This window comes from Schistocerca nitens, chromosome 12 (genome assembly GCF_023898315.1).
Source record: "Schistocerca nitens isolate TAMUIC-IGC-003100 chromosome 12, iqSchNite1.1, whole genome shotgun sequence".
Lineage (NCBI taxonomy): Eukaryota > Metazoa > Arthropoda > Insecta > Orthoptera > Acrididae > Schistocerca > Schistocerca nitens.
Genome location: NC_064625.1, coordinates 87,795,824 through 87,815,321, shown reverse-complemented (window position 1 = coordinate 87,815,321; position 19,498 = coordinate 87,795,824). Strand labels below are relative to the sequence as shown.

Genomic DNA, 19,498 nt, shown 5'->3' with positions numbered 1-19,498 from the left:
CAACATCCATCTGCACGAACAGTTCGACGACGTTTGCAGCAGCATGGACTATCAGCTCGGCGACCATAGCTGCAGTTAACCTTGACACTGCATTACAAACAGGAGCGCCTGCTATGGTGTACTCAACGACGAACCTGGGTACACGAAGGGCAAAACGTCATTTTTTCGGACGACTCCAGGTTCTGTTTACAACATCACGATGGTCACATCCGCGTTTGGCGACATCGCGGTGAACGCACGTTGGAAGCGTGTATTCGTCATCGCCATACTGGCGTATCACCCGGCGTGATGGTATGGGGTTCCATTGATTACACGTCTCGGTCACCTCTTGTTCGCATTGACGGCACTTTGAACAGTGGACGTTACATTTCAGATGGGTTACGACCCGTGGCTCTACCCTTCATTCGATCCCTGCGAAACCCTACATTTCAGCAGGATAATGCACGACCGCATGTTGCAGGTCCTGTACGGGCCTTTCTGGATACAGAAAATATTCGACTGCTGCTCTGGTCAGCACATTCTCCAGATCTCTCACTAATTGAAAACGTCTGGTCAATGGTGGCCGAGCAACTGGCCAGTCACTTCTCTTGATGAATTGTGGTATCGTGTTGAAGCTGCAAGGGCAGCTGTACCTGTACACGCCATCCAAGCTCTTTTTGACTCAATGCCCAGGCGTATCAAGGCCGTTATTACGGCCACAGGTGTTTGTTCTGGGTAATGATTTCAAGTTGCGCCATTAATTTCGTTTTCCGCAGTTGGATTTACTATCGGGTGTACCCATCTATTCTCCAGCCTTCCTCTGTAGCACCACACTCCGTAAGCTTCTATTCTCTTCCAGTCTGAATTGCGTATCCTCCATGTTTCACTTCGGCACAGGATTACACTCTAAATATGTGCCTTTTCAGAAATAATTTCCTAACACTAAAATTTATGCTAGTTGTTAACAAATTTTTCTTTTCCATTAGTTGTTTTCTTGCTATTGCCTATGTTAAATTTACGTTCCCAGTACTTTTACTATCGTCAGCTATTTTGCTGCTCAAATCGCAAAACTTATCTACTGCTTTTACTGTCTCTTATCGTACTCTGTTTATCTCAGCATTATGAACCAAAAAAATAACCTGAGATGCCGTTGAAAGTAATTTTGCTGCAAATACTTGTACACTTCGTGGCTACACAACGGAGGTAGCGTTGTACGAAATCTGATAGAACTGGGGCTCGTTTAATTAACATTAATTCACACCAGGTTATCTATGTATCACTGAACTTCCGTATGGTAAACGAGTAAGTAAAGGATGCGAAACTTTATCAATTGGAGTAGCCACGGATATCTTTAACATCGATTTTATGTAAACGGATAACATTCACTGGTACATCAGCTGAAGAAGACGAGACGGTGCACTGGGCAATCTAATATGAATCACAGCAGTAAACTTCATTTGGTTTTCTGGCACTCGCTACGTCGTGGTAACAGTTAGCCTATGCGAAGGGGTCGAGTCTACGCCCTTTATGAATCAAAGACGCTGAGTCAGTGATCACAAAGAATGGATTTTTATTGTGTCTAAACACATAGATTCCCACCCATCTTCACAAAAAGGTAAATAAAAATGGCTTCAGCCAATAAAAGCTGAGTAAGATGGTACAGACTTAATTACATTGTACCCTGAAATAATTAATAATGCTGTATGGCTATCACGCCAAAAGTTAAAGATTTTGGAATGAAACTAATTAATAGTACAATTTAGAGGTAGATATACAGGGTGATTCAAAAAGAATACCACAACTTTAGGAATTTAAAACTCTGCAACGACAAAAGGCAGAGCTAAGCACTAGCTGTCGGCGAATTAAGGGAGCTATAAAGTTTCATTTAGTTGTACATTTGTTCGCTTGAGGCGCTGTTGACTAGGTGTCAGCGTCAGTTGATGCTAAGATGGCGACCGCTCAACAGAAAGCTTTTGGTGTTATTGAGTACGGCAGAAGTGAATCGACGACAGTTGTTCAGCGTGCATTTCGAACGAAGTATGGTGTCTGGAGGGGGCCATATTGAACATCTCTGAACTTGTTTTTGAGTGAAAAAAAACCTTTTTAAATACTCTTTGTAATGATGTATAACAGAAGGTTATATTATGTTTCTTTCATTAAATACACATTTTTAAAGTTGTGGTATTCTTTTTGAATCACCCTGTATTAAAGACCTATGGGTGTTCAGTTACTACAATTAAACCGACAGGACTAAAAGCAGAGTGAGTAAGTACAGGTATGTTACAGGTCGAATCCCGAACGGATGAAAATCACCTTAAATTCTATAAATACGAAAAGAGGAGAAATTCGTTAGACATGTCGGTAGTCAAATGGTTCAAATGGCTCTGAGCACTATGTTACTTAACTTCTGAGGTCATCAGCCCCCTAGAACTTAGAAATACCTAAACCTCACTAACCCAAGGACATCACACACATCCATGTCCGAGGTAGGATTCGAACCTGCGACCGTAGCGGTCGCGCGGTTCCAGACTGTAGCGCCTAGAACCGCTCGGCCACCCCGGCCGGCTGTCGGTAGTCATTGAGATAGTAATTTTACGTACGATAATATGTAGCACAACACTGCTTATGGAATTCAAGATAAAGGACATATGGCAGGTTCCGCTTATGAATACTATGTTCAGCATCGGATTAAATTCTCTTAACTCAGATCTAAATGTTCTACGAGAGGGGGCCGCGAAATGTCAAAATGCAATCACTCAAAGGCGATGATACACTCATTTAATCACTTCAAGATGACCTTTGGTTGACCAAATTGCCAACGTGTCATGGTTGCCAACAACTGGCCAAGCACCAATGAAAGACGTGAAAAGTTTCATGAACAAACTAGAGTTTGAATTTGGAAATAGACAAAATAATGTGACACTAAGCTGACTGATCTTTAAGTACACGTGGGAGCATCTTCCTACTGACGAAGCCTAACTCACCGAAACCTGAAAACTGTTTAAATGTAACGGGAAAGGTAACTACTGAGTTCTACCATTCAATGAATACCAACCGAATCTTGCTACAAGATGAAATGGCAGAACGATGTTTGAGTCCAAACTGTATCGGTAAACACAGTGAAGATGCAGTACCATACTCTCAAGGTGCCAACCATAAGGAAAGTTAGGGTTTTTCTGCAGTTTTCCGTGCGTCCGTCGTCGTTATTACTGCCAGAGATGGTCGTTCTGGGTACTGATTTCTCAGTATCTATGCACCCAAATTGCGTGAAAAAGTAATCACATGTAAGTTCTAGTATAATATATTTTTCCAATGAATACCCGTTTACCTCCAGCATTTTTTCTTGGTGTAGCAATTTTAATGGCCACTAGTGTATTGAAGCTTTCCTACTTTATTAGATGATGTAGGCCTTAAGCAGGAATGACCCACCTCCCTGGCGAACCTGTGGGACAGCATACCTAAGACATGGATTGTTTCCTGGTCATCTACTCATTCTTTTACAACGACCGTCATCCGTCAGATTAATCCCACATTACTAGCTGAAACAAGCTGTCGCCACTGAGGCATATTCGATCTTCCGTGCTGGGGACAGGTTTGTCTCAATGATCCTAATGGACTCCAAGAGGCTACGTGAATCATTTGTGGACCGTTTCTTACTGTCTAAGTTGAAACAGACTTCGAAAAATGCAGCTATCAGTACTGTTGTGTAGGCTTTAGGGCGCCTACATCATTCTATAAATAAAAAAGGTTGCCATAAAAATGAGAAAGAGTTTGTGAGTGTTTTTGTTTTGTGTGTATACACAGTATGATTCTATGTAACAGATTAAAACAGGATTATTACGCTTGTTCTTGCATCACTCCTAACGCCTATATTTTTTTTCCTTTTCCGATCTATTTTCATTAGTAACGCATTAACCATGAGTACACAAAATTATCACACCTCTTATTCAAGCAGCACTTCATTAAAATTCGTTACTGATAGTGTGGTTTACCAGTAGCTGATGACAACAGTGTAAATAGTTTATACGAAAACTTCTTTTTTTGAAGAAATATTTATGATTTACAGTACCTGCAAATCAAGTGAAAGTCGAAATTCAAAGAAGCTGAAAATTTATTGTTTCTAGATTCAGATAGCTTATTCGTAAGCCTTGATTCTCCTCTTTCAAATAAGAATCTTACTTTTTCTATAAACCTAATACTTCATAAGTTATTCTTATTTGCAATTTTTGGGTTCTCAAATATTCCAGTCTCAAAATAATTTTATTTCTAAACTTCAGTGCCAAAGTTTTGCAGCCCCGAATTTTCTGTTTCCACACTCAGACAAATATAGATTTCGCTAAAATAACTTGTTAGCTTGTTAATTATTGAAATTGTATGACGTCACTTTCTCGACAATTCTTAGCAAACTTTGCGAATCCCTGTGCAAATCAAAATTTCACTTTCTATAGTAGTACCTATTTATTTCTAATTATGGAGAATTTGGTCCAAGAAACTCATTTCAAAGCCTTTTCTATGTTTGTGCCTTTTAATGTACCTGTCTTTTATAGTAATATCTTGGAATCGATTACAAAGCCACTACCAGACTGGCACTGAACCAGTTCAGATACTGCATTATTCCTTTAGTCAGTGCTAGTTATTCAAAATTTATTGAGTTATTTGTGATTTGGCAGGCTGTGTTGTGGACTTCATACAATAACAATTCATCATAAACAACAGCCAGAGGCAGAATATTAAAGCAGAAATTGCATCAGATTTGTGAGGCAAAGGCATATGGACCAGGTCGGTAAGTAGCAGTTAGGCATGATGCAAGATGACAAGTACCTGATGTGTAATGCGAGATGTAATGAGAAACAGACGACATAGAGGCAGTATGTTGTAATTAGCATAACTTGTTTAGCTGATTCAATGGTTCAAATGGCTTGGGACTTAACTGCTGAGGTCATCAGTCCCCTAGAACCTAGAACTACTTAAAGCTAACTAACCTAAGGACATCACACACATCCATGCCCGAGGCAGGATTCGAACCTGAGACCGTAGCAATCTCGCGGTTCCAGACTGTAGCGCCTAGAACCGCTCGGCCACTCCGGCCGGCTTAGCTGATTCTATCCCAACTGGACATACGAAGCACTTGCATGATCAGGTGGGAGGTATTGTACATAAGCATTGATATTAGTTATAGCTCTAAGCCCCAAAGGCGTTTGAATCATACTGATGTTGCTGCAGGTCGCTGGTGTCTGTTCCCCCATGCCTGCTGCCTCAGACACCGACCCTGAGGAGCAAGATGGCGCCACCACAGGCAGTCATCACCGACCTCGACCTGTCAGCCAACCAGCTGCGACTGCTGCTTGAGCCATGGCTCACCGGACTGCCCCAGCTGATCCACATGGACGTTTCCCACAACCGGCTCGTCGCACTGCCATACGATGCATTCCGTGGCACACCCCAGTTGAGATTCTTAGATCTCAGCAACAACAACCTCACCACACTTGGACCTTTCCAGTTTGCACTCGTCCCCACGCTCTCAATGCTGCGAGTGCGCTCCAACCAACTGGCCGAGATCAGTGTCGACTGCTTCAGGTTAGTATGTCAATCCAAAGATGTACTGTACCATCATCAGCTGCTAAGGAAACTTTATCTTTGCTGTCTTGGATGACGTTAGCTTTAAGGGCTGAAAACCATGTTCTGGAGCAATCTAACATCTCGTCCTCCACTATGGGAGCAGTTTCCAATCCAGGTACAACAGCTGCCATGCACATCATAGACGCTGTTGTACCTGTTGTACAAGGTGTAATGGATATAAGTGCCAATAAATGTAGTGCTGATTGCGGACAGTGGACTGAACAACATTAAATGAGTATTTACCCCATTTGGAGACAAATAATTATAGCTACAGCAAGTCAAATGTTTTTAGGTTATAAGATTAAAAGCAGCCGACCAGTTGCAAAGGATAAAGTAATCTTTACCTAGGTTTCGATAGATTTAAATCTATCTTCTTCAGAAGACGGCAGTATTACATTAACATGGAGTGATATGTCTTTGTCATTTTTACAAACAACTGCATAGCTCCATTAGTCCAAATAAAATATAGCCCTGAGTACAGTTGTTTTATTTGGACTAATGGAGCTATGCAGTTGTTTGTAAAAATGACAAAGACATATCACTCCATGTTAATGTAATACTGCCGTCTTCTGAAGAAGATAGATTTAAATCTATCGAAACCTAGGTAAAGATTACTTTATCCTTTGCAACTGGTCGGCTGCTTTTAATCTTATTACGTGGAACCGTTGCTGTAGCGCAGCTATGTTTAAAATACTGTTTTTAGGTTGATTAGTATGATACCTCCAAATACGTATGGCAAGAGCAAGCCATTAATGTTTATTTCACCCTGAGCAGCAGGTGCGGTACTGAAGTGTGGACAAATGGACACGAAACGGTTAGCATATAGTGACAGCAGGGAATTCATTGCTTATTATTGGAAGGCAGATACAGATGTGAAGTGGTTAAGATATGGTGCAGCATACAGCCATCCTCCATTGTGCTGGTCAGATGTTGTTGAGCAGAACCCCGACGATGGACATGCATGCCCTCATGTTTCCATGTAGTTGAACACCAGACCACAGTCTCATCCTAATGCCCTATAAATCTTTATATTGCACGATTCGACCACCCAGCCATATGTAGACCTAAGAGGGCAGTTCAATAAGTTCAAAAATGGTTCAAATGGCTCTGAGCACTATGGGACTCAACTGCTGTGGTCATCAGTCCCCTAGAACTTAGAACTACTTAAACCTAACTAACCTAAGGACATCACACACATCCATGCCCGAGGCAGGATTCGAACCTGCGACCGTAGCAGTCGCACGGTTCCGGACTGCGCGCCTAGAACCGCGAGACCACCGCGGCCGGCTTCAATAAGTAATGCAACACTTTTTTTTTCTCGGCCAATTTTGGTTGAAAAAACCGGAAATTTCTTGTGGAATATTTTCAAACATTCTCGCTTCGTCTCGTATAGTTTCATTGACTTCCGACAGGTGGCAGCGCTGTATGGAGCTGTTAAAATGGCGTCTGTAACGGATGTGCGTTGCAAACAACGGGCAGTGATCGAGTTTCTTTTGGCGGAAAACCAGGGCATCTCAGATATTCATAGGCACTTGCAGAATGTCTACGGTGATCTGGCAGTGGACAAAAGCATGGTGAGTCGTTGGGCAAAGCGTGTGTCATCATCGCCGCAAGGTCAAGCAAGACTGTCTGATCTCCCGCGTGCGGGCCGGCCGTGCACAGCTGTGACTCCTGCAATGGCGGAGCGTGCGAACACACTCGTTCGAGATAATCGACGGATCACCATCAAACAACTCAGTGCTCAACTTGACATCTCTGTTGGTAGTGCTGTCACAATTGTTCACCAGTTGGGATACTCAAAGGTTTGTTCCCGCTGGGTCCCTCGTTGTCTAACCGAACACCATAAAGAACAAAGGAGAACCATCTGTGCGGAATTGCTTGCTCGTCATGTGGCTGAGGGTGACAATTTCTTGTCAAAGATTGTTACAGGCGATGAAACATGGGTTCATCACTTCGAACCTGAAACAAAACGGCAATCGATGGAGTGGCGCCACACCCACTCCCCTACCAAGAAAAAGTTTAAAGCCATACCCTCAGCCGGTAAAGTCATGGTTACAGTCTTCTGAGACGCTGAAGGGGTTATTCTGTTCGATGTCCTTCCCCATGGTCAAACGATCAACTCTGAAGTGTATTGTGCTACTCTTCAGAAATTGAAGGAACGACTCCAGCGTGATCGTAGGCACAAAAATCTGAACGAACTTCTCCTTCTTCATGACAACGCAAGACCTCACACAAGTCTTCGCACCCGAAAGGAGCTCACAAAACTTCAGTGGACTGTTCTTCCTCATGCACCCTACAGCCCCTATCTCGCACCGTAGGATTTCCACATGTTTGGCCCAATGAAGGACGCAATCCGTGGGAGGCACTACGCGGATGATGAAGAAGTTATTGATGCAGTACGACGTTGGCTCCGACATCGACCAGTGGAATGGTACCGTGCAGGCATACAGGCCCTCATTTCAAGGTGGCGTAAGGCCGTAGCATTGAATGGAGATTACGTTGAGAAATAGTGTTGTGTAGCTAAAAGATTGGGGAATAACCTGGTGTATTTCAATGCTGAATAAAACAATCCCTGTTTCAGAAAAAAATGTGTTGCATTACTTATTGAACTGCCCTCGTACATCGACGCTTCTTTCAAACTCAGTTGCTAATGACACTACTTCAGTAGAAATGCGGCATCTCTGTGACTAGCCATCATTCAGTATCTGACACTGTCCACTCCTCTTACGTACCACATCAGGCTAGGTAACAACACAATGACACTAATGCACTCGACTGGCAGTTCTATCTGTCACAGAGAACTGCATCTGCAGTCATTTACATGCCTGTCAATGGTTTGCACATGTATGAAGTTACATTGCCATCCAATCATGTCTTCTGGATGGTTTCTATTTCTTTCTCAGACTGTGTAAATACCGGCTGTGACGTCATTGCCAACACTTTTGATTATTATGAGTCATCACCTGACACAAAAATTTTCTAGTCACATTATTGCGTGGGTATACACGTCACGATCAGTTACACTCCACATTACTTCAAAAATGAGTACTTAACATCAGAACTTGTGACATAAAATCTAAATGTTTTTCAGAAATTTCAGTGTTAACAATATTAAAACAATATAAAGCATGAAACTTCGCATTAAGACGCTTACATCTTATATTGCAAAAGTCTTGAGTGAGTCTTATACATTATAAATTTTTGAAGATGGGCGTCAATGCCCGATACTAGTTCAGCAAATCTCGAAATAACTATCGATCTTACGCGGTTTCAGTGTACTCATTAGACCAAAAATGACCTTCATTCAACAAAAACGAGCTGCAAAATATCAGTGTCTTAAAGATATATCCTTTATACTCGTATAAAGACTCTGGTGCGCAGTCGGATTTTCATTTTCTCTTCAGCAGCTGACCTGCCTTGATAAGCGAGCGCGCTAAATGCCCGCTTCTTGGACACAAGGAGACAAGCCAGTCCTTGCGGATTAACGATGAATGGTGGTGAGACAACCACCACATGAGTGGTTTTTAGGTGGTTTCCCACAATCAACTAGGTGAATACCATGCTGGTACCTCTGTCCCGTCTCAGATAGACACTACACGACCAGAACACGGTATCAGAATTGCTCCTGATATCTCCTTTAGGTGCAGATAGTTGGGGTACAGTGTTTCCTTCCCTGAGGGAGCGGTGACGTCAAGAAGAGCACCTAACCTCAAAAACTGTCAAATATAACAATGCCAAGATCATAAAGTAACGGGAAAATGCAATACGAAAACAAGAAGAAAAATACGGTATTTTCGGAATTTCCTTAGTTGTCATCACAGGTATGGAGTACACCTTTCATTACTTGTTGTTTGGATTCCAACAAACCAATACAGTGCTCCACATCCAAGGACGACAACTCCAGAATTTGTTGAAATATCACGTGCAGAGAAAATTACAACCCTATTGCAAACTCATACCATCTCCTTCGCTGAGAAAGCCTTATGGCTGACTTTGCCTCCCAGATCTCTACTCAACAGACAGAATCACTGAAGTGTTCTGTGCATGATCATGTCACTTCACCACATGACAGAACAGCTTGAGTAAGACATGGATTTAGCAGTAACACCTGTCAGTACGGAATGCATGTTGTAGATACAACAGTGCGCTTACGTCGTTGGACCTGGGAGACAACCAGCTGACACATCTTCCAGAGGAGCTGTTCCAGACGACCAAGTCCCTGAGGGAGGTGCGACTGGACAGCAACAGGCTGCGCTCTCTCTGGCACCAGGCTTTCCAGCACACTCCAGATCTGGAGATGGTGGACCTCAGTGGGAACCGCATAGGGGAGGTGGCAGCTGCTACTTTCTCCAGCACACCTCTGCTCAAGGACCTCAGCTTGGCTCACAACAGGCTAGGCTTCCTCTACAATGACACCTTCAGGTAAGACTAAGTTACATGACTTCTCAGCCACTATATTTAATGATTTTTTAAATTGTTATTCCCCAAAAGACCCCCATACACAGGCCAACCAGTCAACTGAGCCATCTTGCCAAGTCGCTCTGCACGAACCTGTTCACCTTTGCGTGGGAGACTTTGTAGTGGACAGGTCTGTGGTCTGGGTGTGTTGGTTTGCTGGTGGGCCTCTACCTGCTTTTCCTAACCACTACCTGCATCAGTGCAGGCAGGTAGGATGTGTAAATCAGTCAAGTGGGTCAGCGACATTCTCAGTGGGAGGAGGGAGGGGTGGGAGGCCGGCTGATCAGTCAGGGTGTGTGTGGGCGGCTTAAGGTAGGAGTTCCAAAGCCGCCACATACGACACAGGCACTATGGGGCACCCCTCAGCTCATTCATGGGCGGACGTAGGTACGAGTATATACGCAACCCCACTGCATTCTGCATATGTACTAACAACATGGCCTACCCCATCCAAATGCGCTCAGCTGGTGTAGAGCTGTTATATCAGCTCCGGCCTGTCTGCTTGACTGCTCATGCATCAGCCTTTTGCCTGTCCCTGTACACCTGTGTATGTGGGCGTTTGACTATTCGCTGAAGGGTATGCGGGGTAAAACAGTCTATCCTATGGGCTCAGACTGGAAATGGCCACATTATCATTGTTCAACGTACAACGAAAACATTTAAAAACACGATGTTTCAAGAATGACACAAGCGTTGTCTCCCAAATTCAGCCCATAGGCAGGCAACCATGAGCAGGACATAGTGTACTGGCATGTTGCTTGGATACTGTGGCAAGTGGCGTCTTAACAGCACATGTGTGTGTGTGTGTGTGTGTTTGTATTTGGGTGTGTGTTTGTGTGCCACAGGGTTGCTGTAAGTCACTGTTTATTGAGTGTGCTTGAGTACGAGGGCAGTTCAATAAGTAATGCAACACATTTTTTTTCTCGGCCAATTTTGGTTGAAAAAACCGGCAATTTCTTGTGGAATATTTTCAAACATTCCCGCTTCGTCTCGTATAGTTTCATTGACTTCCGACAGGTGGCAGCGCTGTACAGAGCTGTTAAAATGGCGTCTGTAACGGATGTGCGTTGCAAACAATGGGCAGTGATCGAGTTTCTTTTGGCGGAAAACCAGGGCATCTCAGATATTCGTAGGCGCTTGCAGAATGTCTACGGTGATCTGGCAGTGGACAAAAGCACGGTGAGTCGTTGGGCAAAGCGTGTGTCATCATCGCCGCAAGGTCAAGCAAGACTGTCTGATCTCCCGCGTGCGGGCCGTCCGTGCACAGCTGTGACTCCTGGAATGGCGGAGCGTGCGAACACACTCGTTTGAGATGATCGACGGATCACCATCAAACAACTCAGTGCTCAACTTGACATCTCTGTTGGTAGTGCTGTCACAATTGTTCACCAGTTGGGATATTCAAAGGTTTGTTCCCGCTGGGTCCCTCGTTGTCTAACCGAACACCATAAAGAGCAAAGGAGAACCATCTGTGCGGAATTGCTTGCTCGTCATGTGGCTGAGGGTGACAATTTCTTGTCAAAGATTGTTACAGGCGATGAAACATGGGTTCATCACTTCGAACCTGAAACAAAACGGCAATCAATGGAGTGGCGCCACACCCACTCCCCTACCAAGAAAAAGTTTAAAGCCATACCCTCAGCCGGTAAAGTCATGGTTACAGTCTTCTGGGACGCTGAAGGGGTTATTCTGTTCGATGTCCTTCCCCATGGTCAAACGATCAACTCTGAAGTGTATTGTGCTACTCTTCAGAAATTGAAGAAACGACTTTAGCGTGTTCGTAGGCACAAAAATCTGAACGAACTTCTTCTTCTTCATGACAATGCAAGACCTCACACAAGTCTTCACACCCGAGAGGAGCTCACAAAACTTCAGTGGACTGTTCTTCCTCATGCACCCTACAGCCCCGATCTCGCACCGTCGGATTTCCATATGCTTGGCCCAATGAAGGACGCAATCCGTTGGACGCACTACGCGGATGATGAAGAAGTTATTGATGCAGTACGACGTTGGCTCCGACATCGACCAGTGGAATGGTACCGTGCAGGCATACAGGCCCTCATTTCAAGGTGGCGTAAGGCCATAGCATTGAATGGAGATTACGTTGAAAAATAGTGTTGTGTAGCTAAAAGATTGGGGAATAACCTGGTGTATTTCAATGCTGAATAAAACAACCCCTGTTTCAGAAAAAAAATGTGTTGCATTACTTATTGAACTGCCCTCGTACATTATTTCTCAGAAGTATGTGATTAACCAATAAGTTTATTACTTTCAACTTGGGTAATGACATTGCCATGTTAACTTCAATAACACGATCTACAAAACTACTATATACAATGTTTGGGTGGGAATTATAACGAGAAAATAACTTTTCCTTTTACATATTGTTATTCTCTGCTGAAATCAATTTTCATGCTCTGGAAACTTACGACAGTACTTGGATACTACAGGGAGAAAGTACTGCTTCCGCTGATCGGTCTTGGGTGAATTATTTATTGTTGTCCTCTATGAGCTTGAGGCATCTAACTTTAGGTTTGGTAACTAGAATTGACGAAATTTTCATTGTCGTGCCACCGCCAAGAATTTTTCAAGTAACTTGTCTCTCCACACAAATATGGCAAAAATTCTCTTTTAAAAGCAGCCAACAGTTCAGTCACACTACTGATAATTTTTGGAATTTCGTCGGTTACTACCAGAACTGTCATCACTGAATGAACTACTCAGTCGCGTAGTCCAATAATGAACCTGTCGATGGGGCCAGTAATGAGACTGGCAACCGCTTAGTTGGGGCAGATCCAGACATGTCCATGACTGTATGCGTCATTGTTCGTAACAGTAGTGACATACTGGCAAGTGGAAGAAGTAGAACGTAATAAAGGATTTTCTGCTGTGACATCCAAGTGTACAGTGCGCCACGCATAAACGCAAAGACGTTTACTTATGTCATTTTACTGAATCTGTTTAATGTAGCAACTTACAGCTTCTAGCCCCGGTGACAGTTCCTTCTACCTGTACGATGAAACTGGTAAGGGGATGGGGCCTAAACTGTCCACATGACATCATTGAGAGCACACATGATAAAAATGTACACTCCTGGAAATTGAAATAAGAACACCGTGAATTCATTGTCCCAGGAAGGGGAAACTTTATTGACACGTTCCTGGGGTCAGATACATCACATGATCACACTGACAGAACCACAGGCACATAGACACAGGCAACAGAGCATGCACAATGTCGGCACTAGTACAGTGTATATCCACCTTTCGCAGCAATGCCGGCTGCTATTCTCCCATGGAGACGATCGTAGAGATGCTGGATGTAGTCCTGTGGAACGGCTTGCCATGCCATTTCCACCTGGCGCCTCAGTTGGACCAGCGTTCGTGCTGGACGTGCAGACCGCGTGAGACGACGCTTCATCCAGTCCCAAACATGCTCAATGGGGGACAGATACGGAGATCTTGCTGGCCAGGGTAGTTGACTTACACCTTCTAGAGCACGTTGGGTGGCACGGGATACATGCGGACGTGCATTGTCCTGTTGGAACAGCAAGTTCCCTTGCCGGTCTAGGAATGGTAGAACGATGGGTTCGATGACGGTTTGGATGTACCGTGCACTATTCGGTGTCCCCTCGACGATCACCAGTGGTGTACGGCCAGTGTAGGAGATCGCTCCCCACACCATGATGCCGGGTGTTGGCCCTGTGTGCCTCGGTCGTATGCAGTCCTGATTGTGGCGCTCACCTGCACGGCGCCAAACACGCATACGACTATCATTGGCACCAAGGCAGAAGCGACTCTCATCGCTGAAGACGACACGTCTCCATTCGTCCCTCCATTCACGCCTGTCGCGACACCACTGGAGGCGGGCTGCACGATGTTGGGGCGTGAGCGGAAGACGGCATAACGGTGTGCGGGACCGTAGCCCAGCTTCATGGAGACGGTTGCGAATGGTCCTCGCCGATACCCCAGGAGCAACAGTGTCCCTAATTTGCTGGGAAGTGGCGGTGCGGTCCCCTACGGCACTGTGTAGGATCCTACGGTCTTGGCGTGCATCCGTGCGTCGCTGCGGTCCGGTCCCAGGTCGACGGGCACGTGCACCTTCCGCCGACCACTGGCGACAACATCGATGTACTGTGGAGACCTCACGCCCCACGTGTTGAGCAATTCGGCGGTACGTCCACCCGGCCTGCCGCATGCCCACTATACGCCCTCGCTCAAAGTCCGTCAACTGCACATACGGTTCACGTGCACGCTGTCGCGGCATGCTACCAGTGTTAAAGACTGCGATGGAGCTCCGTATGCCACGGCAAACTGGCTGACACTGACGGCGGCGGTGCACAAATGCTGCGCAGCTAGCGCCATTCGACGGCCAACACCGCGGTTCCTGGTGTGTCCGCTGTGCCGTGCGTGTGATCATTGCTTGTACAGCCCTCTCGCAGTGTCCGGAGCAAGTATGGTGGGTCTGACTCACCGGTGTCAATGTGTTCTTTTTTCCATTTCCAGGAGTGTAGAACATCTGCAAATGTTTACTGACAAGTGAAGCGCCCAGAGCAAGTGTTCAAAGATCTTTGAACACAATTACTCATGCACTCTCTGTCCCAAATCGGAACGTTCTACTCTTTGAATGCAAGTTTGTGTTAGCTGGAAAGGAAAGAAGGAAACATGTGCGTTTTGTCTACTAAATGTCTGGAAAAAACTCGTCATAAATTCATTCAAGACGTTCACTCCGCTTAATGTTACTCATGCTATATTTTTAAATTGCTCATGCCACCTAAAAAAGAGGATTCGCCATGGCATTAAACTTAATAAGAAGTTTACTATTTCAAATTACAGGTTGTTTAAATATTCGATTGAACACAAGTATGTAGGTCGCTGTAGTGCATCATTGTCGTAACTTATTTATCATAATTTTGTCACTCAGAAAGCCTCAACTACAAAGAGTTTCACTTAGAAAAGAACTCCTCCTCCAGCTTCCTCTTGTTCCTCCTCCTGTTTACTCTTGCTTGTATTTCTAGACTCTTTACAGCCCTGTCTGCAGCCCGAAGGCGTTCCTTGTCTAAAGCAAGCATCGCTCGTACCATGTTAGAACCTATCTTCATTCCCATATTTCTAAATACCTTTGGCTTTCCAACATTTCTCCTTTTATTAAAAGCCTTCAGAGGATTTCTAATAACATTACTTTTACTCATTATTATACTTCAACAAAACAGAGACTCAAGAAACAGAATTAATTACGAATATTTTCGAGATAACGACAGAGTAAATAAACATGAAACAATCGACAATCACACCAGCGATATATATTGAACCATCACAGGTTAGCCACAACACATACTTTACCGCACATCACTAAAATGTACCTGATGAACACGGACGTTAATAATAACACCATTTGACAGCAGTTTAACAGCGCCACAGTGGGACACGCCCATGTAGAACACATTTCAAAAAAAATTTAAAAATAGTTGTAGTCTTCGGAATTGAATAAATTATATATCTATTAAAAGGTAATAGTCTACAGATTCAGAAAACGCAAAAAAGTAAAAATTGAACTTTTCATGATTTTGAGCCTTTCCGGAGCCCCTTAAAAAGTTTTTCGAATTCGTGGACAGATTTTTGTGCTTTACTCGAATTATGTAAACGTGAGGTTTACAGTTATTGTACCAGGGTCTTCAATAGAGAGCAGTTGGTTTCCAACGCGAAGGAATTGTCCGACTGCAACATAAATCGGTAGATGCAGTGTACATAAACAGGCAAATAAATGATTACAATTTCAGAAAAATTTGATGATTTATTCAAAAGAAAGTGCGTCAGAAATTGAGCAGGTCAGTAATGCGTTGATCCACCACTGGCCGTTGTGCAAGCAGCTATTCGGCTTGGCGCTGATGTATAGAGTTTTTGGATGTCCTTCTGAGGGATATCGTGCCTAATTCTGTCCAATTGGTGCCTCAGATCGTCTAAATCCGGAGCTCGTTGGAAGGCCTTCCCATAATGCTCTCAAGTGGGGTTATCCGAGAACCGTGATAGCTGAGGTAGGGTTTGGAAACCATGAAGACAAGCTGTAGAAACTCTCGCCGTGTACACGTGGGCGTTATCTTGCTGAAACGTAAGCCTAGTGTGGGTTGCCATGATGACAACAGAACAGGGCATAGAATATCGTCGACGTATCGCTCTGCGTAAGAGTGATGTTGATGACAAACAGGTGCTGCTACGAAAGAAAATGGGACTCCAGACCAGGACACCTGGTTGTCGCGGCGTATGATGGGGGGCAGTCACGTTGTTGTCCCACTACTTTTTCTTCGCTTGTCTTCCAGCTTGCGAAACACTACCTTCTCCAGGTAAATCGCCTAATCTCTTCCCAGCTGAGAATGTTTGGAGCGTTATGGGCTGGGCCCTCCAACCATCTAGGATTTTATACGATCTAAAGCGACAATTGGACAGGATTTGGTACGATATTCCTCAAGAGGACATCAGATAACTCCATTATGGATAACCAGATAAAAGCTTGCGTAAGGGGCAGAGGTGGACCATCACGTTATTGACTTTTTCAATCTGTGAAGATCTTTCTCTTGAATAAATCATCAAATTTTTCTAAAACTGCAGTCATTTCTTTGTCTGCACATGTAAATCTCATTTATCGAATTCCACCCCATCCGGATGATTCATTCGTGACATAGCGCCTTTTTTTCTTACAGTGTATTATCTCCTGCAAACGAAATGAAAACGAAAACATCGAACGTGCTTTGACTGCTACATTCCCCGGAAATTGGGGGATTGATGTGGAGGGGAACCTAATTGTATGTAAATAGGCGGAAGGGGGAGAAAGGAAAAGAAAGGGATTACTGATGTCAGCTGTATTGGGACATTACGCGGAATCAGCGGCGAGGAGCGGGCCGCTGTGGCCCAGCGGTTCTAGGCGCTTCAGTCCGGAACGACCCGGCTGCTATGATTGCAGGTTCGAATCCTGCCTCGGGCATGGATGTGTGTGACGTCCTTAGGTCAGTTAGGTTTAAGTAGTTTTACGTTCTAGGGGACTGATGACCTCTGACGTTAAGTGCCATACTGCTTGGAGCCATTTGAACCATTTTTTTCAGCTTCAATGGGTGATTCCGCGTAATGTCCCGATGCGACTGACATCAATAATACGTTCCCCGTTCCTTTCTCCTCCCCTACACCTTCAATTTACATATAACACGGCACAGCTGCGGATTGCGCGTGGTGTCTTTCCTTTCGGACGTGTCCGAAATAACAGATACCACGCATTCACATAATTTAACCTGATTTCCTAGACTTTCGGCAGCCGCAATCGGTTTCCATGAATATCTGCTACTTGTACAGGGTTGGGCAAATAAGTGACCCACAGAACAGAGTTCCAGTGTAGCAGAGGAAAGGAAATACAGAACTAAACTGACAACAGCAGACGTTGAGAGTGACCATCATTCATCTCTTGGCACTTTTGTGTCCTGGTCAGCAAGTTTATAGCTGACTCTGCCCTAGTCTATCTGGTCTGCCTTTGGGTCTTTAACCCACCCATGTCACTTGACCAACGTGCTCAGTGAAACGCGAACGTATTCAGTTAAGGAAAATGAGATAAATCACTGACTCATAATAGGTAATAAACGTCTTTATCATGCAGAAACGACATTTTATGAAGTTGATAATTTTATTTTTTTCCAAATTTTTCCAACATCGAAGGCCCAGAGACAGATCCTCCTCCTTATCTTACTGAGCACGAATTTCGCACATCCCATTTTTGGATCTAATGTAAAGAGTCTAGGGGTAGACCAAGAAATAACATAAATTAAAAAAAAAAGTGCTTCATATAAGAACCACTATGATGCGCAATTATTTGTCAAGGAGGTGCCCTGAGCTACAGCGCCTCAACCTGGAAGGCAACCTGCTGCGCCAGGTAGGGGCTCCACTGGTTGCGGCCAACCCCAACCTGGAGGTGCTCGCCTTCGCCAACAACGAGCTCTCCAGGGTAGAAGATGGCGCCTTCGTCACCAACTCCAGGCTCAGGGTCCTCACTCTAGGGTGAGTCTCAGTGATCACGACATCGAATTTTTTCGTTACATCGTTACTAATCTGAAGATTTTCCTTATGGATCACATCTTCTAATCAGTTGGGTATAAGTGCAGATATCTATGTGGTATCCTAATATGTACACATATCAGTGCATTGGTTGTTTATTGTCTATGTCAGTCTTCCTGCAGATGCTCACAATCTTTACGATCTGATGTTTTCTGCATGGCTGTAATAATAGCACTACTAAGAGAATTCCAATCCCAAAGAGAGCTGATGTTGACAGATGTGAAAATTACCGAACTATCAGTTTCATAAGTCAAAGCTGAAAAATACTAAAGCGAATTCTTTATAAACGAATCGAAAAACTGGTAGAGGCCAACCTCGGGGAAGATCAGATTGGCTTCCGTAGAAATATTGAAACACGTGAGGCAATACTGACCTTACGACGTATCTTAGAAGAAAGATTAAGGAAAGGCAAACCTACGTTTCTAGCATTTGTAGACCTAGAGAAAGCTTTTGACAATATTGACTGGAATAATCTCTTTCATTTCCTGAAGATGTCAGGGGTAAAATACAGGGAGGGAAAGGCTATTTACAATTTGCACAGAAACCAGATAGCAGCTATAAGAGTCGAGAGGCATGAGAGGGAAGCAGTGGTTGGTAAGGGAGTGAGACAGGGTTGTAGCCTCTCCCCGATGTTATTCAATCTCTACATTGAGCAAGCAGTAAAGGAAACAAAAGAAAAATTCGGAGTAGGTATTAAAATCCATGGAGAAGAAATAAAAACTTTGAGGTTCGCCGATGACATTGTAATTCTGTCAAAGACAGCAAAGGACTTGGAAGAGCAGTTGAACGGGATGGACAGAGTCTTGAAAGGAGGATATAAGATGAACATCAACAAAAGCAAAATAAAGATAACGGAATGTAGTCGAATTAAGTCGGGCGATGCTGAAGGAATTAGATTAGGAAATGAGACACTTAAAGAAAAAAAAAGGAGTTTTGCTATTTGGGGAGCAAAATAACTGATGATGGTCGAAGTAGAGAGGATATAAAATGTAGACAGGCAACGGCGAGGAAAGCGTTTTTGAAAAACATAAATTTGTTAACATCGAGTATAGATTTAAGTGTCAGGAAGTCGTTTCTGAAAGTATTTATATGGAGTGTAGCCATGTATGGAAGTGAAACATGGACGATAAATAGTTTGGACAAGAAGAGAATAGAAGCTTTCGAAATGTGGTGCTACAGAAGAATGCTGAAGCTCAGATGCGTAGATCACATAACTAATGAGGAGGTATTGAATAGAATTAGGGAGAAAAGGAGTTTGTGGTTCAGGTTGGTAGGACATGTTCTGAGGCATCAAGGGATCACAAATTTAGCATTGGAGGGCAGCGTGGAGGGTAAAAATCGTAGAGGGA

At 44.0% G+C, this 19,498-nt stretch overlaps 1 protein-coding gene across 1 annotated transcript in view; it reads left to right on the top strand.

The window, feature by feature from the left end:
- The window catches only part of LOC126214924 (slit homolog 1 protein-like), a 136,561-nt gene that overhangs the window by 103,124 nt on the left and 13,939 nt on the right, over positions 1 to 19,498 (top strand). The window contains exons 8-10 of the mRNA XM_049941564.1: positions 5,203 to 5,556; positions 9,733 to 10,020; positions 17,919 to 18,092. Coding sequence (XP_049797521.1) covers positions 5,203 to 5,556; positions 9,733 to 10,020; positions 17,919 to 18,092 — 816 coding nt within the window. The remainder of the gene's footprint in view (positions 1 to 5,202; positions 5,557 to 9,732; positions 10,021 to 17,918; positions 18,093 to 19,498) is intronic.